Source organism: Tamandua tetradactyla, chromosome 23, assembly GCF_023851605.1.
Source record: "Tamandua tetradactyla isolate mTamTet1 chromosome 23, mTamTet1.pri, whole genome shotgun sequence".
NCBI lineage: Eukaryota > Metazoa > Chordata > Mammalia > Pilosa > Myrmecophagidae > Tamandua > Tamandua tetradactyla.
In genome coordinates this window covers 44975652-45000819 of record NC_135349.1, presented here as the reverse complement: position 1 = coordinate 45000819, position 25168 = coordinate 44975652, and the positions used below count along the sequence as shown (strand labels likewise).

Genomic DNA, 25168 nt, shown 5'->3' with positions numbered 1-25168 from the left:
GGGTAGGGGGTGGGGTGGAATAGGATGCAAGAAGGCTCTGTAAGAAAATTCAGAATTCATAGAAGTCTTGCAGAAAAAGGAGAAATTTCCCAAGTTTTGTGTCCCCGTAGTCAGCAGCAACCTTGAACCTGTTCTGGGTTTCTTGATAATAAGACCCAAAGTGATATTGTCCTACCTGTCTTCAATAATATATTGTCTCATTATGATGAGCTCTTCTACATGTTAAAGAGCTCCCTCTCCCCTGCCCTAGGTCAGTGCTTTGGCATAACATCATCCCTTCTCTCCTCTGATTCTTACAGTGCCCCAGTGGCATGAGAGAATGAGTGCCACTAGCCCCTATACCTGAGAGAAAGGCTCAGAGAGGCTGAGATGTTGTTCCCAAGGTAGAATCCTAGTTACCTAGTGAAGTTCAGAATGAAAAGTCATATAAACTCTGTTTCATGATAGGTAGTGATGTGAAACACTGTTCTCTATTAAGAAATCCTCTTTGGGTCCCCTTGGGGGAATGGTGAGAAAGGGGGAAAATTCAAGTTCCCCATGTGGAGAATTCCTGATATTCTCACAAGTAGTGGGGACAATCAAAGCAATAGGCTGAGCCCTCAATCTTGGGGTTTGTTCCTATGAAACTTATCCCCACAAAGGATAGGCTAAGCCTACTTAAAATTAGGCCTAAGAGTTATCGCCAAGAGAACCTCTTTTGTTGCTCAGGCGTGGCCTCTCTCTCAGCCAACACGACAAACAAACTCACTACCCGCCCCCTCTCTATGTGGGACATGACTCCCAGGGGTGTAAACCTTCCTGGCAATGTGGGACAGAAATCCTAGAATGAGCTGGAACTCAGCATCAAGGGATTGAGAAAACCTTCTCAACAAAAAGGGGGAAGAGAGAAATGAGACAAAATAAAGTGTCAATGGCTGAGAGATTTCAAACAGAGTTAAGAGTTTATCCTGGAGGTAAATAGATATCACCTTTTTAGTTAAGGTGTAATAGAGAGGTTGGAGGGAAGTCACTGAAAATGTAGAGCTGTGTTCCAATAGCTATGTTTCTTGAAGATGATTGTAATATAGCTTTTGCAGTGCGACTGTGTGATTGTGAAAACCTTGTGTCTGATGTTCCTTTTATCTAATTTATGGACAGATGAGTAAAACACATGGATTAAAAATAAATAACGGGGAACAAATATTAAAATAAATTTAGTAGATTAAAATGCTAGTGATCAATGAAAGGAGGGGTAAGGGATATAGTATGTATGAATTTTTTTCTTTTTTCTTTCTTTCTGTGCCCAGTAGGTGCTCAGTGATGTTTATGAATGAATGAATGAATGAATGCATCACACTGGGCCACCAAAACTCTGGGCATAACACTGCCCAAGCAGACAGCACACTCTGCTCCGACTTTACCTGCTTCATGTTGCAGTTCCTTCCAGCTAGTGGCTGTGGGAAGGCAGCCTGGCCTACTTTCTGACTCTGCGGGCTGATGAATTCAGCTGCAGGCTTACCCTTCCCCTTCTCTTCTCAGCCCTGCCCCCCCCTTTCTAATATTTCTTAGCATCTTTTCCAGAGATGCTTTTTCTACCCCCTTTGTTTATTGTGAATAATTTCAAACATTGAGAAAAGTTGTAAGAATTTCATATGGCTGTGGTTTATAGCATGGTACCAGTAGCTGAACCCCACAGTATCCTGGTTGAAGCCTTATCACCCGGACCTGGATTGTTCAGAAGCCTTAAAAGGTCGTCAGTTCCAGGTGTAGAACAAATAAGGGCATCCATCTTTTCCCTGGCTTGTCATGAGATCTTGGTTGCAGTCTTGACTCTCAGGTTTACAAGCTGTGCAATTGATTGTGCAATTTAATTAATCTCCCCAAGTTTGTTTTTCTTCTGTAAAATAGATTAGCATTATTGGGAGGTGTCAATAAAATAGTAATTCTTACATGTCTGGCATGTGAGTGATAGCAATTATCGTTACTGCCCAAGATTGAGCACAGGGTTTAGATTTGGACTATTTTAGATTTAAATTTTAGCTCTGGAATTTCCTCAGTGGAAATGTCCTCTATTCCATTTAATCTCTTTGAGTCCCTTTGCCTGCCAATAAAATGGGACCAAAGGTAACTCTTCATAGAATTGTTTTGTGGCACCAGTGAGAAAATGCTACTCTTAGCTGGTAGATGCTGGAGTTTGAATCTGAGGATTATTAAGTCCTCAAGACTTGAAGCTTCCTGCAAGCAGGGCCAGGTGCTGCAGCTTCCCATCATGCCTGTGGCCTTGGCAGATCTCTCTGCTGGATTCTGCCCTCATCCCATGTCTCTCCCTGCCTTCCACATTGCCCCTGCCTCACAGGCCTCTTCCTTTCCCAAGGTCACCTCATTCATTCTCATCTCATTAGAAGGACCTTTCCATCCCAAGTGAAATAGCACCTTTCTCCTCCATCAGGCTGCTTCATCTTACCCCATCTTATTTTTCTTCTTCAGTGCTCTTCATCACTCTGTATATCATGTACCTGATGGTCTTCCATACTAGAGTGGAAGCTTCTTACACGCATGGACTTTGGCCTGTTTTATTCACTCTTTATCTTTAGTGCCAAGAACAGTGCTTGTACATTATAAGTGCTCAGTGACTATGTACTAACCCAGTGAATGTTGAATCCTCTTGGTAAAACCAGCAGAGGGGCACCACAGACATATACTTCCCCACAAATACCTTGGATGTCACAGTTTCTCTTCAGTAGAACCCATGGGATCTGCACCTCTGAGAATGCAATGGGGAAGTAGGGAAAACACCTCCTAGTCTTTCCTCTTGATGGCCTGGTGACTGCTGTTGGGTTAGAAAAGAAGGGAAGTGTCTCTTCTTTGTCCTGCCTCTTACCAAATGGGCTGGCTTTGGTGTGCCAACCTGCAGGCCATTTAGGAACCCCTGTTATTCTGTTCTTTTCTTGTCTTCCTTGTGAGACTTGGGCTGTGGGATTTCCTCCCTTCTTTGCTGTCTGTGGACAGCACTGCTCTTACTACCCCTTTTCTTGCCTCTTGGTTTTTGACATTTTTCTTCCTATCTGGGCATCTGAGTATAAGGGGACCAGAGGGACTTACCTATTTATCTCTGTCTTTTCCTTTCCCCAGTCACTTCTTCTTTCCTTCTTTGCCATTATTTCTACCCCAATAAAATGGGAATAATGATATGCACTTCTTAGGTATTTTGGATGGATTAAGTATGAGGTGATGCCAGGAAGAGATCTGAACAGAACTTGGACAGTCTAAGAGTTCAGATTTGTGCTGCTGAAAGGAAGAAACAAAGAAGCCATTTGTGGTTCATTCTGGTTGTGACCTTTCCAAAAGAGCATTTAAAGTAGCATATAAAAATAGATAAGGAATAAAGTGAGACAGGTAAGAAGTCAAATAGGTGCAAGGTAGAAATATAGGTTGGGGGAGAAAGACTGGAGGGTGGGTTATAGCACAGAGCAGTTACCATGTGGCTCTGTGCTCTTGCGAGGTATGGACTGTAGATGGGTTCTGGCCTTCTTCCAGCCAGTTCTAAGAGGAAAAGGAAGGTCACAGGGTCTATTAGAAGGAAAACAACAACAACAACAAAAACCCTGGCTCTCCAGGTGAAATTCAGAAGTTCCTGGACTTGAGATCTGATGAGCGGTATGATGTATAATGCCCTCACTGTGTGGAAGTTCGATGGTTCCTTTTTTCTATCTGTGAGTGTTTTCCTATATTGAAGATTTCTGAAAGATATAGCTCTTTTAAGTAATTATAAACTGTGTAATGTAGAGCCCTCCCCCCCCATAATGTTACGTGTATACTAGTTAACTATGGAAGTCAATGTAAGAAAACCAGGTATCCATTTAAATTCAAGTATTTCTAAACCACTGTGGAGCCAAATGTCACTTAATGTGCTGTTTGGGTTGATAGACAGTAATAACTGGAAAAGAATCATTGCTCGAAACAAGTGTCCAGTAGCAGAGACTTGGGAAAGCACTCAGCAAATGGAAGCCTATTTTTTTCTGTAGTAACTCAGTATATTCACCAAGGAAACATTTCCACACTTTTTCTTATCTTGCCTTGCCCTTCCATTCTGTATGATCAATAAGAGTGGTCTGCTGAGCCTAATGGATTGCTTAAGTAAGACTGTACAGGATTTGGTTTTGAAAGGGTAAAAGAAACTTGTATAGCAAGTACTCCGTAATAATTCAGAGAGGGGAGAGGATGATGTAGCAGATGAGATCTGCAGATTAATGTTGATTTGTTTTCTTCTCTTAGATGAACTCCGACAAGCCATCGTAGCCATGATGAACAGGAAAGATGAGTTGGAAGAAGAGAACAGGTACCTTGGTCTTCAGTCATTAAGAGAGATTCTCTCTGACATCCTACTTCAGGGACAGAGAGAATGTGACAGATGAAGGACATTTTGTTTTTATTTTTTGTTTTGAATGTACCACTTTAGTATCTCTTATTTTGTCTTGAGTATAAGCAAGAAATGAAAACCTTACCATACTGGCACCACTTTAAAATAAACTAAGAATTTTTTGTAAAGCAGTTATTTGAGTAATCTTTAATTGAGGACTTTTGTGCCATGCCCCAGGTACTTGCCTTAAAGTTTTCCCAAATCAGGGTTACTTAGGGAGAGATGGTATTTGGTTTCTTTTGACTTCCCTGAAAGCCCAGTTACAGATACTGAGAGGGGAAACAGTTTTGTGTTTTATTCCCTGTTGAAACTAGATACTTTTTAAGGTAATAGCCTCACTGCTACCATCTGACTGCCTGAAAGTGAGCTTCTCAAAAGCCAGAAACTTGTGGACAGGAGAGGGAGGGGTTTGCTTGTAAATTCCCTGGGCTAGTGGGGATGGTGTTGTACACGTGTACATCCTCGTTTATTCATAGTAGAAATTAAGTGTCTGTGGTGACTTCCAATCACAATTCTTTTTTTTAAACTTTCCTTGGCACCTTGATGGACAGACAGGTTTCTCCCTCATCCTTTATGAAAACACATAAAACCAAACAAGCATGACTTCTAAAACAAAGTGTTTTTTCTTTTCTTTTTAAAGCAATCTTTAGACAACATAGTTCTCTAACTAAAATTAATTTTCAACAAAGGGCTTAGAGACATTACAGCATTCTTTTTCCTTGCTCTAGCTGGAGCTGTTATCTTGGAAGAAGCTGTAGATCTTTGTCTTACTTTGCTAAGTGCAGTAGTCATAGCCTCTTCACTTCTGTAACCCAGAGAAGGGAAAAATTGTTTTTGTACTAGGGGTCCCAGGCCTCGAGAGAATTTTCTTAACATTTTCAATGAACACTTGGCCTTGGGAAATTCAACGAACAATAGGGGATCCAAGCATTTTTCCTTATATTCTGATGTCACATGGCAAATGTCCTTTAGATCTAGTCTAAAGACACACCAAGGTTAGTATTGTCCTGGAAAGAGCTGTTTTAGGCACAATGAGGTAAGTGGCCAGCAGAACCATACTTAAGTCACTTCTTGGTGGTAACTTTTGATGACCTCTGGAAGGGCTGCTGTGTTCTCCCTTATCTAAGACAAGGGATGACAGACGCACAAGTGAATAAGTTTTGGGGGTTAATAAACTTGGGAATATAAAAACACTATTGCTTGTTTAACCTGGGGGTTGCAAAATGTGTGTTTGAGTAGTATTGAAAATGACACTAGACATCTGTCAGATAATCTAAGCCAAGTATATATTCCATTTTGTGCCTCAGATTACTCATTTGGCCTCTACTGGCTTCCCTTTCTTTGTTAAAGCTACAGTTTAGCTGTGACAAAATGGTCTCCATTAATGTGTGCTATACCTCTGAGTGGATGTCTTTAAAGGGACTTATCTGGGGTTTCCTCAACCCATTGTTTTCCCTTGATTTAAGCTGTCAGATGACTGATTTGCTCCCATACATCAGGAACGCAGAGTTTGGACCACAGTTGATCCCGGGGCGCCTTCTGATTGTGACGTTGAGGCCCCTGATCATGGTTTGGTGTCTCCTTAAATCAGTTTGAGATTGACTTGAATTATGGCTTATTGCAGTCTCATGGAAAATAAGTGAATTAGGACTCAACTCAGGTAAATACAGTGAATTAGGACTTGACTCAGGTAAATACAAATACACCTCAGAGATATTGTGGGTTTGGTTCCAGACCACCACAACACAGTCGATATTGCAGTAAAGCAAGTCACATGAATTTTTTGGTTTCCCAGTGTATATAAAACTTATGTTTACACTATATTATAGTCTAAGAATACACTGGCATCATGTCTGAAAAAACAGTGTCCATACCTTAGTTAAAATGTGACAGAGACACAAAGTGAGCACATGCTGATGGAAAAATGGTGCTAATAGGCTTGTTTGATGCCGGGTTGCTACAAAACTTAAGTTTGTCAAAAATGCAGTTATCTATGAAGTGCAATAAAGAGGAGTGCAGTACCTCCAGGTATGCCTGTAACTATGTTCTGGACTTGGCGGATTCCGGGTAGGCAGCATCTGAGCAGATGGGGCCCCTCTTCGCAGATCGCTGCGGAACCTGCTGGATGGTGAAATGGAGCATTCAGCGGCACTCCGGCAGGAGATCGACACCTTGAGAAGGAAAGTGGCTGAGCAGGAGGAGCGGCATGTCACAAAGGTCCAGGCATTGGCAAGGTAGGGGAGGCCGGGGGATGGAGAGGTTGGTGTGTGCACAGGCTTTCCTGAAATCCCAGGTATACTGCTCACTGGCAGTTTTTTATTTTTATTTTTGGCACGGGCGGGCACCAGGAATCACTGGCAGTTTTTAATTGAAAAAAAAAAAAAGACAGTGACAAATTGAAGTAAAATTTATGTTTACGTTTATCTTATTTCATTGAATAGCTGATATATATATATGCATGTGGTTCAAAATACAAAAACTATAAAAGGTGAAACTATGTAAGTCCTCTCTCTCTTGTCCATAGCCATGCATTTTGTTCCCTGGAGGTGGTCCATGTGACCGATTCCAGACAGTTCCAATGTGAATATCCTTTTTTTTTTTTTTTGGCTTCTCCTCTGCCCTCCCTTATCCCTTTTTTGATGAAGGCAAATTGGTAGCCTGTCCTGCACACTGCTCCCTTTACCCCTTAGAGATTGTTCTGTACTAGTGTCCAATGTGCTACCATCCTCTGTTTAATAGTTCATGGTGTTTCATTTCATTGACTGCCCCAGAATTCATTTAATCAGTCCCCCAATAGTCAGGCATTGAGCTTGTTTCTGGCCTTTTGCTATTATTGATAATGCTGCAGCATGTGACTGTTGTGTTTGTCATTTGGTTCCTGTGTGAGTGCATTTGTTGGAAAAATTCCTGGAAGTGGAATTACTGGGTCAAAATGTAGTATATTTGTATGATAGATATAGATCAGCAAATTGCCCTCCATGAAAGCTGAGCCACTGTTATGTCCTCACGAGAGGGCCTCCTTCCATGCCCACAGGGTTAGAGTTTACCTTTTGGTTTTTGATACTATTTTGGGTGAAAAGTGGTGCTGACAGACTGGTTTTCACTTGCGTTCCTCTAATTGAATATAGTTAAACCTCTTTTTAACAGCCATCTTATTTTCCTTTTCTATGACTTCATTTATATTTCTTAAAAAATGTCAAAAGAACCAAAAAAAATCCTAACTCCCATAAAAACATCCATTCTTACTAAATTGGTCCACATGTGAACTTATTTTTAAATACTCTATTTATAATCTATAGCCTACTCTCTCCTCTCCCCGGCAGAATTTACAATGATAAACGTAGCTTTTACTGTTTCCATACAGATTTCATTTTAACCATTTTTTGAATACCTGGATCTGGTATTTCATTGAGTTATTGTTCTGTATTAAGTTAACCATTCCTGATGGCTGGACATTTGGGCTAGACGTTTGGTCAGTTTTTCCCATTTTAGTTAAGATAAGCAGTTTATTTTTGTAAATCTATAAGAGAGATGACAAAAATTTTTGGTTGTTCTTTAAAATGACTTTTAAATAAGACCAGGACGCAAACATGTCTTGTGAAGTAGGCAGAGGAGCCTAGAGTTAAGTAAGTTTACTATAATATTTCATGTCTTTATCCTATTAGGTGCTGTGAATGGTGCTAATATAATTGCTGTGTATTAATCATCAAAAACTGGCACCAAGATCCCGTACTTAATTCCTATTCTTCGAGATTCTCCCCTTTCTTCCTTTTTAAAATAACATCTCAAGACAATTAAATGAATATTATAAATACAGAAATAGGTGCTTACTTGGGCATTTTCTTGACTGTACCTCCATTTTCCCTGGCTGTCCTAGCGCTCTGTGGCATAGTTGTGCATAATATTCACAATAAAGTCTGAAGTCTGTGGAGAGATTGATACTGAATTATCAAAGAAATACAGAGTGAAATTCGCTGTCCTTTTAATGGATTGAATTGGAGTTGGTTTTGACGTGAGTCCCTGATCCATTACCTGCAAATTTTGTATTTCTGGGTGAATTGCTTAGCTTGTACAAGTGTGAGTTTTCTCATCTGCGAAATGGGAGAATAATATTGCTTGTCCTTGAGAGGAGTGCATGACAAGGAATGGATGTGAAAGTACATAAAGCTGGGGACACAAGCCAGCAATTATAAGTGTATTTTATAGTAAGGGTATTTTAGTATATGGTAATGCTTGGGAAAATTGTAGCTCATGAATGGAATAGGGAAAAAAACAAAAGAACTTATAAATTGAAGTTTCCGCATAAACAATGGTTAGCAAAAGAGTTCGAGGTGCCTGAAAGTTTGCAATTTGCAGATGGAAGGAACGTCTATAAAACAGATGACTACTTTAGAAGAAGAAAGAGAGAAGGGAGCAAACAGAGCAGCTGAATTTGTATGTTTTAAAACATTCAATTGCTGACATATGTCAGAAAGGGTTCACCTCTACCACCTTTCAGGACGTTATTCCTACTTCGGGACATAGAAGGAGAAGCTGTTAGTGTTGTCAGACAGTGTATATGTTTGGCCAGTTGTAGTTAGGGTACCAGGGATGCTGTATCTAACTGTGCACAGTCCACTTGGGACAGTGAAGCAACACAAGCTGGAAGGTAGGCCCACCTATGTGCCCTGGGTCCACCCTGCTCCCAGATGTATAGGTATTCAGGTCACAGTTTTAATCATGCTGGTGGTTCAGCCTAGTGGTTTAGGGCCCAGGTTCTGACAGCCAATAGCCAGGGCCAGATTTTGGCTCCACTGCTCAGTAGCTGTGTGATCTGGGCAAGTTACTTAACCTCTCACTGTCTCCTTAGTTATAAAATGGGTGTATCAGTTTGCTTAAGCTGCTGAATGCAATAAAGCAGAAAGGGAATAGCTTTTATAAAGGGAGTTTATTAAGTTGCAAGTTTATAGCTCTAAGGCCATAGAAATGTCCAAACTAAGATATCCAGAGAAAGATACCTTAACTCCAAAGAAAGGCTGATGGGTCCAGAATACCTCTGTCAGCTGGGATGGTACGTGGCTGGCTTCTGCTAGCCCTTGTTTCTGGTTGTGTTATTTCCAGCTTCTGATGCCAGTGGTTTCCTCTCTTAAGTATCTGTGGACCTTCGCTTAGCTCCTTCAGGACATAATTCTGGGTTCTTGTTTAGTATTCGGTGGGGAGGTATATGGTGATGTCTGCTGGGCTATATGCATGTCTAGGTATCTGCTCTCTGTGTTGGCACTACAGACATCTCCAAATATCTGTGTCTCTGTCAGCTGTGAAGCAACTGTTCCCCTTTTAATGAACTCTAATAAACTAATCAAGACCGATCTTGAATGGGTGGAGTCACATCTCCATCTAATCAAAAGGCCATGCCCACAACTGTCATTTCACATCTCCATTAAAGTGATCTAATGTAAGTCCCCCCTTCCAGTATTAAATCAGGTTTAAAGAAACATGGCTGCCCCCACAAGATGGGATCAGGAAAAAGGACTTGGCTTTTCTGGAATACATAATAGCTTCAAACTGGCACAGTGGGGATAAGAACACCATCTGCCTCATGGAGTTATTGTGTAGATAACTTTAGAGACCATGTGTGCCATTCACAGATGTGCTTACGTTACTCAGAGGCTTGCCTGATGAAAAGTTATATTTTAACAACAGTGGTGGAAAAAAGACTAAAGAGCTGGCTTAGAAAAATGGATTTTTTTTGTCAGTAACTATTCTAATACTAAGGGTGTGCTTGTGTGTCTGCTTACTGGCTGCGCATGTAGTCATAAAACTAAAACATAACTTTCAGCTTTTGAATATACATTTATTTTGCTCTAAAGTGAATAGCTTTCCTTTCCTGCTATTATAACTCAACAAAAAACAAGGCCATGTCACTGGCCTGTGCTTTTGTGGCCCTGAGCAGCTGCTGGTTCCTGATGAGGAGGCATTATAATCAGTAGCAGTTCAGGTTAAGTAGGTTGCATTCCCTAAATAATCAATTGCCTTATTTCTTACTGAATTAAGAAAACTCAGGCTCTGAGACAGCTGTTCAAAGAAAGAAGATAGAAATATACATGAGGAGAAGTGCCATTGGGAGAAGTGGGTATACAATGTTGTTAGATTATTGTGGGTATATTTTCTGTTTTTTTTGCTCATTGTGTTAGTTATCTCTTGGCATGTAATAGATTATCTGCAAACTTGGCAGCTTCAAACAACAGATGTTCATGATCTTCTGAATTCTCTCTGGGTTGGGAACCCAGGAGTGGCTTGGCTTGGGGTCCCTCATGAGGTCACCGTAGCTGCAGTCCTCTGAAGGCTTAACTGGGCTGGAGAGTCCACTTTCCAGCTCACACGTGGCTGTTGGTGGGAGGCTTCACTGCTCACAGCACAGCAGCTGGCCTCCCAAAGTAAGTAAAATAAGAGTGAGAGAGGGCACAAGATGGAAGCTATGCTGTCTCCCATATCAGACCAGCCTTTCTGTTACTCTTGGTTCACATTTTTTTCCTCCTTCTGGGGAGTTCTGGTATAGTAAAAATAACATGTTTTTCTTAGTTATGTGAATAGGGGCCATTCTGAGTCTGTGGGTCTTCATCTGTTCACAGATTTTAAATAGGTTGGCGTGGGGTGGGATAGATGCCACATTCCTTACCACTTCATAAGAGGTGACATGAAGCTGGATGCCCGTGATGGTGTGGCACAGTTATTGCTGGTCTGCACAGCATGATAACTGTGGTCCTGTGTCTGCCACTTTGCAAGTTCTCAAATCTCAGTTTCCTCATTGTGTCTGCCGCTTTGCAAGTTCTCAAATCTCAGTTTCCTCATCTGTAGCATGAGGATAATAATGGCACCTTGTAACTATTATAAGCATACTTTTGGTGGCAGAAATCCAGACCAAATTAGCTCAGGTCAACAAGGGAGTTTTTTGTTGCTGTAACTGGGAAATCTAAGAACAAGACATTCTCCAGGCACCACTGGACCTAGATGTTCAGGTGATGTCAGCGTCCTCTCTTTCTTCCCCATTCTTGGTCATGTGGCTTGTGTGTTTTCTCACCATTGAGAAATGGTTGTCTCTCTGGACACTGCAGGAAGATGTGCTCCAGTAGCACTGAGTCTTATACAGGATCCAAAGCAAAGAGAACTCTCTTTATCTTAATGTCCACCTATAACATTTTAGGAAAGACTCTTCTTTGGGAATGTTGTGACCAGAAGTGGGCTGAAAGCCATGACAGACAGCCTTGCCAGACCCCCAGGGTGGGCAGTAGGCGGACGAGAGCATGTGTGTTACACTACCTCATGGGATTCTTGGGAAGAGTCAATGAGCCAATGCTCTTAAGTCAGTTCTAGGCCCTGAATAAGTGCTCAATAAATGTATCTGATTTCTTCTTCTTGGCTGGTGCTTTGGCCATGGGTGAGCAGGAAGACTTAGTGAGGCCAGAATCTTGTCAGTCCTTCCCTTCTCCGAGCTGCCCCCACAATGAGCATTTTGGAGTCTTTGGCCACTGGCCTTCATTTGATCTCCAGTTCTTCCTGGTATTACTTTTCTAGCCCTGTCTCCCCAGTATATGTCTCTTTGTTTATTTGTCCCTGTTGAGAAATGAACTGTGCTGTAACAGCGTCTTGATTATGAAGCTGAGAATTGTTCTGCACAGTCTGTGAGGGCAGGTTGGGCCAAGGGCTTCAGGACTCTGCTGAGATCATTCTGTCCAGCTCCTGTGAGAGACCTTTTTTAGCTTTCTGTAAGGCTTTAAATCTCAGTTTCTTCCCTAAGGCTTAGTCTCTGCTTTGTTTTTTCTCTTTAATCGTTGGAGTAATATGAAGACTGTGCCCTTTGTGAAAAAGTACAGTAAATTTCCTCAGTGTCCTTACTAAGGCGTTGATTATGTTTTTATCGCAAGAGGTGTGGGACATTAATTTGAGTTCTGAGCCTGTCCTGGGTTAGGGATGGCTTTGAAACCAGTGATCTCCATCTTTTCATTGTCATCTCTTCATTTGGAATGCATTCTCTGATAGGAAAAGCCAATGGGTTTCATCCTGTTGCCAACTCTGATTGGAAATGGCTACCTGGGATTCTGGGTTGAAAAGGATTCTGGGGTCTCATTTGGATTCGGCAGGAAAGAATTTGTGCTCAGGAGGAAAGACGCTGTTATTGATTAGTAGTGTCTTTTGTGGGCATGGGAAAGAGAAGTGGTGGCAAGCATGCCCAGAATTTTCCATGGTTATCTAGTACTGGTAGAGCAGTAGAAATTGCTTGAGATAAAGTCCCAAGGTCAAAGCGGCAGTGCTGTACATGAGACTAATAAAGGGAGAGTTTGTTATTCTTTTATGAAGCCCCATTATTCAATTCTGTTCAGGAAGAGAAACATTCTGAAGGAATATCTCAAACCCACTATGTAAACAAACAAGAAAACCACATCTTTGCTTTAAGGGTGTATAGACCAGAAATCTAAGGCCCTGTTTTGGTCTACGCATTTTTCAAAAAATCAGCATTTGTTTTGTTGTCTGATTTAAAAGCTCATGTTTATAGACTGAGAGTTGGGAAGAGAAAGTGATCATTTCTTTTACTAGAAGAAGGGTTACTGTAGTGGACATTGTATTGTGTCCCTAAAAGTGCTCTCCTACACTTCTCTCACACTGAGTTATCAAGACATACCTTGGTTATTTTCTTGGGGCTTACTCTCTCCCAAGCACCCAGGTTTAGCCCTGATTTGTCTTGTCTGATCGAGGTAATTCTTTCTGCTTTCTCCAGTGATTGGTTCAGGTAAACAGGCTTGATCCAACTAGGTATGGTTGTTGGATTTGGTTCAGGAAATAGACGTGTGATCTATTCTGGCCAAGGAGACATAGTTGGAGGTTTACTGGAAATTTCAGAGAAAAATAGTCGCTTGGTTATTAGGTAGGTGGGGTGGTTCCGTTCTGGACATGTGCCGTGAGGTTGTGAAGGATGGAATGGCTTTAACCATTTTACCACAATGAAGGAAGACAAACTTAGGGTGAGGCTTATGCTACAGCTTGGAATGGAGGGGAAGGGTAAGAGAATCAGGTCTTATGACTTCACTGGGCTGCTGAATCAACTGGCTCTTGAAACCAGATCTACCTCTTCACTTTTCAGTCACATGGGCCAATAACCCCCCCTTTGCTACTTATGCCACTTTAAGTTGGATTTTTGGGTCTTGCTATACCAAGAAGTCTCATTGGTACAGAAGACTTTATCTACCATCTCATGCCTGGCCATGCGTGGATTAGGTCAGGTCCCCTTGTGATGTGCTTCCACAGGAGCCAGTGTTCCTGGCTACTAATAAATTTAATTGGCAGTCATATATTTGAATTGTCATTCGTTCACTACCTGTCATCTTTTTTAGACTGTGAGTGCTATGAGGGCAATGACCTAGCTTTTTTGCTTCCCTGTATTCCTTGCAACTAGCACATACCTTGCACATTACTGAGGCCTGGTTCTCAGTAATACTGATTAAATAAGGCGTGATGGGACCACAGGGGCAGTGATGGTATCACCTACTTGTGGGGGAAGGTGATCTTTATTGTATAGTGCCAGAGTCTTGCTGAGAAACAGTGGCTCTTTCAGCATCTTGATCAGTCTTCTCTGTCCATTCTCTGGACAAATGCAGGCTATCAGATTAAACTCCAGACGTGCTAATGATACTCATTTGCCCCAAGACTATTCTGGCCACCTTTTAGGAGTAGGGGATTTCTGGAAATCCCTCACCACCGTTTCAGTTTGCTAATGTGCTGGAATGCGATATACCAGAGATGCTTGGCTTTTATAAAGGGGATTTATTAAGTTACAAGTTATAATTCTAAGGCTATGAAAATATCTAAATTAGGGCACCAAGCTTTTTGGAGGAAAGGTTCCTCTGCCACATGGGAAGGCACATGATGACATCGGCTGGCCCTTCTGGGTTGATTTCAAAATGGCTCTTTCAGCTCCTTTGGGTCCTTCTGGCTTCTGCTGGGGGCTTTTCTTTTGCATCTCTCAACGTCTGTGTCTGGTTTCATCTTTCTGCTCTCTGTGTTGGCTCTCAGCTCTCTATGTCTGCTCTTTTAAGGACTCATGTAAACTAAGACCCACCTTGAATGGGCAGAGTCACATCTCCATCTAACCAAAAGATCCCACCCACAATTGAGTGGGTTGCATCTCCGTGAAAACAACCTAATCAGAATGTCTCACCCAAATAATAGATCTGTCCCCACAAGATTGGATTAGAATTAAAAGAACATGGCGTTTCTGGGGGTACATAACAGTTTAAAACCAGCATACCCACCCATTTACATCGTACTACTTAGAATAGGTACTAGTGAGAAGTCTTTTAGTAGCAAAGGACAGAAAGCCACTTTAGAGTAGCTTATGAAAAAGTGCAGCTGATTGGCTCATGTAACTTGAAAGTTTAGACTTTCTGCCCAGATGGATCCAGGGGCTCAGAAGGTAGCACTGAGGGTCCATGTCTTTCCCTTTGCTCATCTTCACTCTCTTGTAGTGACAAGATGACCCCAGCCACTCCAGACTTACAACCTGTCAGCTTAGCAACCTCAGTGATATGAGAATACTGTTGTTCCAGAGACAGTGCTGGTTGCACTCTCATTTCCACAGTCTGGGTGATGTGCCCATCCCTGAACCCCTGCCTCTGTGACCAGAGAAATGAATTATCCTTGGTGCGAGACTTGAGTCACCTGTACGCCTGGAGCTAGAAGGTAACCAGCTCTTCTTCAGTCAAACCACAGGCAGCAAGAATGAGTGATGGAGGAAAGTTTGCTCAAAGGAAAAATCAGGGTGCTCTTCCCATCAGATGGCAGGGTGGTGGTGAATGCCGGCCAGGCAGTGGGTTATTTCCACAGTGGGCTCCTCTCCCCATTACATGTGGATTCTTGTGAATTTTCAAGGTGGAGGTATGCAATGCTTTCATTCTTGTGCCAGCTGTACTGTGAGTGAGTGATGAATCCTGGGCCTCTGCCATGCTAATCGGTAGTATGAATGTCTTTGTGCTACATTCTCTTTTGTGTTAATCATCTTCAGTTAGATGTTTATGCCTGGTTTAATTTGACCTCATTAGCAAGCTCCTAGCCAAGTGATTTTGGCATCTTTAGACCTGTAGCTCTCAATCTTAACAGATTCTTACCCTTTTTAATAAATATTTTAATAAAAATGTTTGCTAATGTCCCCATTACTATCCTGAAATGAAATTCATAGCTAATATAACCTACCTATATATACAATTTAAAAAATCAGTATAATGCCCAAATTTGATATGAAGAAGAAATAAAAAGAAAGAAATTTGTAATAAAAATATATATATATCTAGGTTGGTGTTCTAGTTTGCTAGCTGCCAGAATGCAATATACCAGAAATGGAATGGCTTTTCAAAAGGGAAATTTAATAAGTTTCTAATTTATAGTTCTAAGGCTGAGAAAATGTCCCAATTAAAACAAGTCTATAGAAATGTCCCATCAAAGGCATCCAGGGAAAGATACCTTGGTTCAAGAAGGCCGATGAAGTTCAGGGTCTCTCTTTCAAGTGAGAAGATACATGGTGAACACAGTCATGGTATCTCTCTCAGCTGGAAGGGCACATGGCAAACATGGCGTCATCTTCTAGTTTTTCTCCTGGCTTCCGGTTTCATGAAGCTCTTCAGGAGGCATTTTCCTTCTTCATCTCCAAAGGCCTCTGGCTGGTAGACTCTCTGCTTTGTGGTGCTGCAGCATTCTCTGCTCTCTCCAAATCTCCTTCATTCTCCAAAAAGTTTCCTTTTTTATAGTACTCCAGAAACTTACCAAGACTCACCCAAATGGGTGGAGACATGTCGTCACCTAATCCAGTTTAACAACCACTCTTGATTAAATCACATGTCCAGGGAGATGATCTGATTATAGTTTCAAACATACAGTATTGAATGAGGATTATTCTGCCTGTACAAAGTGGGATTTTGATTAAAACATGGCTTTTCTAGGGTCCATACATCCTTTCAAACCAGCACACTCCACCCTCTGGACCCTAAAAAAAGACATGTTTTCCCATATGCAAAATACATTAATTTCATAACAATATCAGAAATACTTAAACCATTTCAATAGCAATACACATGAAATACAAAGTTAGAAACATACAGACTCCTATCAAAGTTAGTTACAGCCATGGTCTGTTCTAAGGCAAAATTATCCTCTGGCTTTGGACCTCTGAAAACTCATAACAAGTTATTTGCTGCCAACATACAAAGGAGGAACAGTCATAGGATACATATACCCGTTTCCATAGGGAGGAAGGAACACAGGGGTCACAGGACCCAAGCAGTTTGGAAACCTACAGGGCGAAGTTCATTAGATTTCAAAGTCTGAGAGTCATTCATCCTCGGGGCTTTAGAAAGTGGCAGTCCCACCCTCTCCAAGGGCCTACACAGAGGCCTGCCTCTCTCCGAACACAACCTTGGAGGACATTGGGGAGACCACCTTTTTCTCGGCTCCACCCTCTCCAAGCATTGGGGCCACACCTGGGCTCTCTGCCTTCTCCGGGGCACATGCTCAACCCCTCCATGTGGTGGCAGCCAGGCTCTCCCCAAACCCCAAGGAATGTGCTTCACCCTCTCCAAGGCCTGAGGCGGCATGACTCTTCACTGCAATGAGGTGGAAGGCCCATCCTCTGCCTTCGGGGTAAACTCACCCTCTCCATGGGCTTAGGTGGGTCCTCTCTCCTGGTCCGAGGCTTCTTGACTTCAGACCTCAGGCTCCATGGTTTTGCCTCTGAAGTTATTTTTCCTTCAATGTGTCCCTTTGCTGAACCCCCCAGTCCAGACTGGCAGCAACTGTGTTTATACATGTCCCACAGCACTCTCATTGGCTTTCTATGCAGTAGCCTCGGATCATGCCCATCAGACATAAGGAGCTTCCACAAATCCTTCCTGGATAACTCCATATCCCATCTTGGCTTTCTCTGAAATGGCTGGCTTGTTCCATGTTTAGCCAAATCCTTACATGGGGCACCATTCTTTGGGGTCTCCTCTCCTGGAAGCCCAGTATTTTCCAGAACATCAATTCCTGCTTTCTTAGTACCCAAGAGTTCAGTTCTCAGCTTATCTCTTTCCTGTTGCATTTCACTATGAGCTGTGAGGAGAAACAGGCTGCACTTTGAACATTTAATTTGGAGATCTCTTCTGCTAAATATCCAAGTTCGTGGCTTTTAAAATCTGCCTTCCAGCCAGAGCCACTAGTCAATTTTGCCAAATTATCTGCCATTTTAAACCAAGGATCACCTTCCTTCCAGTCTGTGATGACACATGTCTCATTTCTAAGACTTTATCAGAAATGTCTTTAGAGCCCACGTTTCTACCAACAGTCTCTTCAAAGCATTCTAGGTCTTCTCTATCAAGCTTCTCACAATGTCTCCATCTTCCCTTTATCTATTTAAAAAGTTGTTCCAACATGTTTGGTATTTGCAAACTGCAGCAGCATCCCACTCTGTGGTACCAAAATCTGTTCTAGTTTGCTAGCTGCCAGAATGCAATATACCAGAAACAGAATGACTTTTAAAAAGGGGAATTTAATAAGTTGCTAGTTTACAGTTCTAAGGCCGAGAAAATGTCCCGATTAAAACAAGTCTATAGAAATGTCCAATCTAAGGCATCCAGGGAAAGATACCTTGGTTCAAGAAGGCCGACAACGTTCAGCGTTTCTCTCTCATCTGGAAGGGCACATGGCGAGCAAGGTGGCGTCTTCTGACTTTCTCGTGGTTCTACCAAAAGGGGATTGTCTCCAAAATATTTCCTCTTTTAAAGGATTCCAGTAAGCAACTCCACCTTCAGTGGGTGGTAACTTTTGATTAGATGATTTCCATGGAGGTGTGTCTCCACTCATGGAGTAATAATTAATTGTAGAACGGATTTCAGAGTTTGATATAGGTTACAATTCCATAATTTTAGATTTTTACTTTTAGCTGCTCTGAGATTCTGGAGACTGAAAGTAATATCAATTTAACGATTCAGCCCTCATATTAATTTGTTAAACCCTAACTTCTCTGTGTAACTCCACCATCACCTTTGATCTCTCTATCCCACTCTTTAGGGGTATTTGGGCTATGGCTGTTAAACTTTTTCATGTTGAAAGGGGCTGTCAGTATCCACAGGTTTTTGGTTTACCTCTAGAGGGCAGTCATGCCTCCAGTGAGAGACACTGCTTTAGACCTTTCACAAGGATTTTCTTTTTCCAAGACAATTTGCAAATGTATTACCCTCAGGATATTGTGCTCCAGAGCCTTCTGGTCCATTTTCAACTGCACCAGTCTTTCAGATGCCTTGGTAGAGGCCCTGCCAACACTGGAAATTGCTGTTGTCTGTTGAGCCCCTACTGTGTGTGCCAACCCTCCCGGCCCTCCCATCAATCACTTCTCCCTGGCCTAAATCCTGCTTTCCCAGGTTTGCTGGCTCCTTCATGTGACTGGATCTCATTAGCTGAGTTAGAGGTCTTCGTCATTTTTTAACACATCCTTGTCAGTAGCTGGCAGGAATGATGTGCACCCAAGCAGCCAGGGAGCCTTGCATGCACCGATGGGACTGGTGTGCAGGAACAGGAAGGAATACAGGACGCACATATCAGGGTAGGAGACTAGATGGCTTGGGAGGAACTGTTTTCCTGAAGTTTAATGCCACTGAAATTTGGTGAAGGATGGATGGTTAATATTAATTTGTTCATTTATTAATTTATTCATCAAACATTTATTGTGTTGTTTGAAGCAGAGCAGATCAGAGATAAACAAAATGCAACTGCTTTTAACCTCTAGGTGCTGAAAATTGGGTGTGGGGTGGGGAGATACATAAGCAAAGAATTCTAACCTTTTGGCTGACAGCCCCATATACTGCAGTTTAGTTGGCCTTTCTTAGGGACAAGTGTAACTTCTCAGGGCCAGGATTGGGGAGAAGCAAGTAAGGCCCCAAGGAAGCAAACTTTAAGGAGGCCTGAAATCCTATTGCCAGGGCCATGCAAGTGGTTCTCCCACCTCTAGATGTAGGATCTCTGCTGGTTATTTTACTTCTAATGCTTCTCATCTGAAAAGCTGGGATGATAATAGTCTTTTCCTTTTAGATGTTATGCAAGAGATAATGCATGAAGAGGGCTTAGCACACTGCTCTGCATAAGTACCTGGCAAAAGCCAGCCAGAGGGCGGGCCATGGTGGCACAGTGGCAGAGCTCTTGACTGTCGTGCCGGAGACCCAGGTTTGATTCCTGGTGCCTGCCCATGTGAAAAATAAATAAATAATAAAAGGAACATAGTCTTTAAAAAAAAAAAAGCCGGCCAGAATCCTTATTATTGGTTTCCTGGAAGTAAATTATCCTTCCATTTCAAGGTCGCAAGAGTCATTTTCTGGAGTTAATTGAGCCTGTGGTTGCTCAGATGTAACTAACTTCTAATAAAGAACTTTCTGGGTTGAAGAGTGAAATGTATTTCTTAAACTTGACTGTATATCACAGTTCCCTAGGGAGCTTTTAAAACTCCATTCAGGCTGCCTTCCAAACCATGTTTGGTCAGAACCTCTGGAGATGAGACCCAGACTCCTCAGATAGTTCCACTGTGCTATCGAGGGTGAGTATGAGTAGCTACAAGCAACCTTCTCAAACTTTAATGTGCCTGCAAGGCACCTGGGAGTCATGTTAGAAGGTCTGGGGTCGGGCCTGAGAGCCTGCATTTTGAACAAGCTCCCACGTGATGCTGATGCTGGAGGTCCCTGGATCACACTTAGAGGAACAAGGATTTAGAGAGACTCTGAAACAGAAACACTGCCTATTAAGTTATTTGAAATCCTCACTCGGGCTCTCAGAGTGGGGAAGGTAATGGTGATTTTTATCTCAGAACCAAGTTGGGAGTTAAAATATTTTGTTATTTGTTTGAAAGATACAGAGACTACCATGATCCATTATAAGAATTAGCAATATTAACATTTATCATTTTTGCTTTAGATTAAAAAAAAATCTAAACAACATACAGACTTGCTTTGTGGGTGTTCACCTGTCCACGGTTCTGCATCTTGCTTTGCTCACTCAACATTGAGTTGAACACTTGTAGGTTAAATGTACATGAGTGGGACACTATGACAGAATTCTACCAAGTCTGGCCACCTTGAAATTTCTTGAGAAAGCTCTTGTTTCCATGCTGTTAGGATAGAATCATGTCCCCTACCAAGACATATTCAAGTCCTAAACCTACCCAGTCCTATGGGTGTGAACTCATTTTTAAGCAGGATCTTCGAGATCCTTATAAGATGAGGCCAAACTGAATGAGAATGAGCCTTAAGCCAATGTGGCTGGAATTCCTATAAGCAGAGGAAATTTTTAGTAGGAGTGAAGAAGAGACAGGAGGAGACCGAGTATTGCAGTGGAGGCAGAGAAAGAGTCCGGGATTGCTGGCAAGGTGCTACCAGAACACTGCAGACTTTGGAGAAAACCTACCACTTCGGTTTTGGGCTTCTAATCTCTAAAACTGTGAGACAGTACATGTCTTTTGGTTAAGCTAATCAGCCTGTGGTACTTGTTATAGCACCTAAGAAAAATGCTTTAAAAAATTACCTTTAAATTGTAAAAGCAACCTACCAGCCTGAAATGAGAAAATGAACCCCAAGTCCCACTCCCTTAGCACAATAATTACTTCCATTCTTGATTCCTTAAGAATAATGTGTACATAGTTGTGTCATCATTAATTTCTTTGTATATAAGCAATTTATATTCTATTTATTTTACAACTTTTTCTGTAGATTTTAAAGTATGTTTAAATAAGTTTTTCCGCCCCCATGAATAAAAGTAGTACACAGGGCAGGGCACGGTGGCTTAGCGGGCAGAGTTCTTGCCTGCCACGCCAAAGGCACGGGTTTGATACTCAGTGCCTGCCCGTGCCAAAAAAAAAAAAAATACATAAGTCTAGAAAGAAATGTTTAAAGAGAAAAGTCACCTATAACCTCTCTTATCTGGATATACTTACTATTAATGTCTTAAGGTATTTTATTCCAGTTTATTTTATGTATATATTAATTTTACCTAATTTTGATCATTTCAAATCTATGAGTTGATATTCTGCTTTGAAAAATAATTAACATTATATCACAGACATTTCTTAATGTTATTAACTTCTTTTCGCAATCACATTTTAAAGTAAAAAAACCTATTTTCCTTATGTTTTTTTGGCTATCATGTTTGATGGCTCTGTGGAATTCTTTGAATACACCCTTGCTTCCCATACCATTCCTTTTTCTTTGCCATTTAGGTCATCTCCAGTCTCTCCCCTTTTGGAGTTAATGTTTCCATGAACATATTTGTCATAAATCTTTTATTTATTTATTTATTTTTCTAATTATTTCCTTAAGATAAATCATTAGAAGTGGAATTTCCATGTTAGAAAGTAAGAGAGTTTGTAAGGCTCTTGATTAATATTGGCAAAATCTTTTCTAAGACAGAGGTCCCATTTTGTGCTCCCTTAATGGTGTGTGAAACCCCTGCCTCATTATCAGTTTTCATGGCTGCACAGCATAACACACTTGACTTAGCAGATTCCATAAGCATTGATGTTTGGGCTGCTTCAGGTCTTCTCCAATCATAGATAAAGCTCAGATGAATATCCTCGTGTATGTGGCTGCTTCTCCCTCTGTCAGTTTCTTTCATTAGTATGTGTTCCCATCCCAGGAGAGGGACAGCAGAACCAATGGTGTGAATATTTTAATGGCACAAGTTATGCATTGTTCCTAGCTCCAGGGTCAGGCAGAGGGATCCACTTGCTAGAGCATGTGGTTGTTCTGTCTTCATCCATCATCCCATGACTTCTGTCTTTGTAACTGTGAAAGGTGAAGGTATCCTTGGCATGAGTGATTTCCCAGCTGATTATCTCTTTTGGGGATTGTCGCATGGGGTTTCCCCAAAGTTAGGAGACTATAAATGCCAAATGCACTAATCTCCAAACTTAGATCACAGAAGCACCTTCTTAAATACTGTGTATTTATATGGAAATCCATATAATGCCTTCCTATCCCTTTCAAACATTTGTGACTGTTCTCGTTTGCTAGCTGCCAGAGTGCAATATACCAGAAATGAAATGGTTTTTTTTAAAAGGGGAATTTAATAAGTTACACATTTACAATTCTAAGGCCATGAAAATGTCCCAGTTAAAGCAAGTCTATAGGTATGTCCAGTCTAAGGCAGCCAGGGAAAGATACCCTGATTCAAGAAGGCTGATGAAGTTCAGGGTTTCTATCTTAGAGTGGAAGGGCACGTGGTGAACATGGTCAGGGTTTCTCTCTCATCTGGAAAGGCACATGGTGAACCCAGCATCGTCTGCTAGCTTCTTCTCCAGGTCTCATGAAGCTCCCCAGGGGCATTCTCCTTATCTTCAAAGGTCGCTGGCTAGTGGACTCTGTTACATGGCTCTCATCATTCTGTCATCCTTCTCTGCTCACTCAGAATCTCCAGAGGTCACTGATGGGTGGACTCTGTTGTTTTATCACCCTCACGGCTCTGCTTGGTGCTTGGTTCTGCTGTGGCTTTCTCATTGTTCTCAAAAGGGCATTGCCTCCAAAAATGTCTCCTCTTTTGTAGGATCCCAGTAAACTAGTCAGGACTCACTAGAATGGGTGGAGACATGTCACCTAGTCAAGTTTAATACCCATGCTTGATTGGCTCACATCTCTGTGGAGATAATCTAATCAAGTTTGCAGCCCATAGTGTTGAATAGGGATTAGAAGAAATGGTTGCTCCAAAAAGATTGATTAGGATTAAAACATGTCTTTTCTAGGGTACAGAAATCCTTTCAGTATAGGTATTTTTCCACATGAAAATGATGGCAGCATAATGGTGAAAGAGCAGCATTGTAGCGTCTCCTAGAGTAGTCACATACAAGGGAAAAAGTCATGTGCTTATTTATTTTCTTTGATGCTTCCAGAATCCAATAAAAAACTTCGGTTTTGTTGATGAACTAAAATTTTGAGAGGGTAACTAGCAAGGTATAGTTGCACAAACATCTGCATCTTAAAGCATATACCCATGTTGAATGGTTGAGCATCAAACCCATTAGTACCCAGTGCCAGATGTTCCTGCAAAATCTGCATCAAACATGGACTGGGAGGTTCATCAAGATGCGAAAAGTGTGCAGCTGTTAAGGGAAAAGGGAGAAGGTTGTGTCTGAAACGTTGCTTTAGTCCATTACTTTTTACCACCAAAGCACAGAAGCAGAATGAGATTTAAAAAAAAATACTGAAACCAATATGATAGAACTCTCATTAACAGGTTATGATAATTAGACACTGGGGAGGGAAATACGTTTGTCTATTAGTGCTCCATTTGCTGTCTTGTTTAATGATAAATACACAGAGACATCTAGAGGAGTAAATAAAAATAAGAGAATGGTTGTGAGGGATAACAAAAGAGCCCAGGAAAGGAGAACAATTGGAAGGAGAGGATGTTACTAATTAACTGTGAAACTTGAGAGAAATGGTTGGAACTAACAACCAAACCTAACTGATCCAAGGAGCTGGAGCTTAGTGCTTCCTTTAATCACCTAGCTTTCCCTCTTTGCCAGGTTACAGAATTTGTTACCTGGTTATTAATGGAAAATAATTTTTCAAGTCTTTGCTTTTCCGGTATGGTTCACAAGGTGGCAATTTCCATGTCCTGAACATGATGCCTGGGTCTTAAATATAGCTAGCATGTGAACGCCCTGCAGGCGGTGACAGTTGCAGTGACATCACTGCCATGTAACTTCTTGTTATTTTGGAGCCAGAGAAGGGAGCAACAGGAAGCTCAGCAGAGGGGAGTTATTCTTGGCAGCAGCAGTAATGTGGTTTGAAGAGAGACAACTGTCAAGTCTGGGGTTTCTGAAAGTTTGTAGAGTTTATTTGTTCACCAAGCAAGTAAAAGTTCACCAAGTTCTTGTTGGGTGCAGACAATGTAAAGACATATAAGACATGCACCAACTTTTACCCTGCTCCTAGCCAGCAAACAATCATCTAATTTTTAGCAGAAGAACTCTTTCTTCAATGCAGTGTTGCTTGGAAGCCCCAGGTGTGAACCCAGTGGGGCCAGAACTACTTGGGTTGAAGTGGAGGGTGGGAATCCTGGGAAGCCCCCTACTGAGCCTTTCCGGGCCTGCTTCAAGACCCCTGAAATGCTGAGGCACTATTTAAAAATGTTGATCTAGGATGGAATAGATTTTCCTTGTAGTCCAGTTCTCTCTTGTTTCTGGTAGTGCGGAATAAGGAGATGTTATGACTAGAATAAATCCAGGGACAGTCTCCACAATGTTTTGTATCTTGTAAGGCTGTTTCCTTTCCCAAGGTTGTTTCACTGGGAGCCAAATTAACCATGATTTAGTTGATCTTCTTGTTTTCCTTATCACTCCATCATTTGTTCATAAGATTTCATAGTGCGGTCTCTCCCCTTCCCTGTACTCCACTCTTTTTATTTTTACCTATAGCATTTATTACCTTCTAATGTTATTTGTTGCATTCATTATTTGTTACTCCTTTTCTCCTATGTTGTAAGCCTCAGGTGAAAGTGAAAATTAAATGGGATAATGCAGGTAAAGGAAGGTGGTATGGTGTCTGAAGCACTGTAGGTTAATAAAAAGAGGCCATTACTTATCATCCCATGATCTTTATCACCATGTGCAGTCAAGTGTGGTTTCTAGGTGCTGAGAGTCCAGGGATGATAGAGACACGATCTCTGTATTCCAGAAGCTCACAGAACGATATTCTAGGCAGAGAGAACAGTTTGTGCAAAGGGAAGGAGGCA

The 25168-nt window shown here is 41.6% G+C and overlaps 1 protein-coding gene across 6 annotated transcripts in view; it reads left to right on the top strand.

Moving 5' to 3' along the window:
* Window positions 1–25168, top strand: part of SNX29 (sorting nexin 29) — a 669987-nt gene that overhangs the window by 166365 nt on the left and 478454 nt on the right. For all 6 annotated transcript variants that reach the window (XM_077141767.1, XM_077141762.1, XM_077141768.1 and 3 more), the window contains 2 exons: window positions 4255–4318; window positions 6505–6633. In XM_077141767.1, the coding sequence (XP_076997882.1) occupies window positions 4255–4318; window positions 6505–6633 (193 nt within the window). The remainder of the gene's footprint in view (window positions 1–4254; window positions 4319–6504; window positions 6634–25168) is intronic.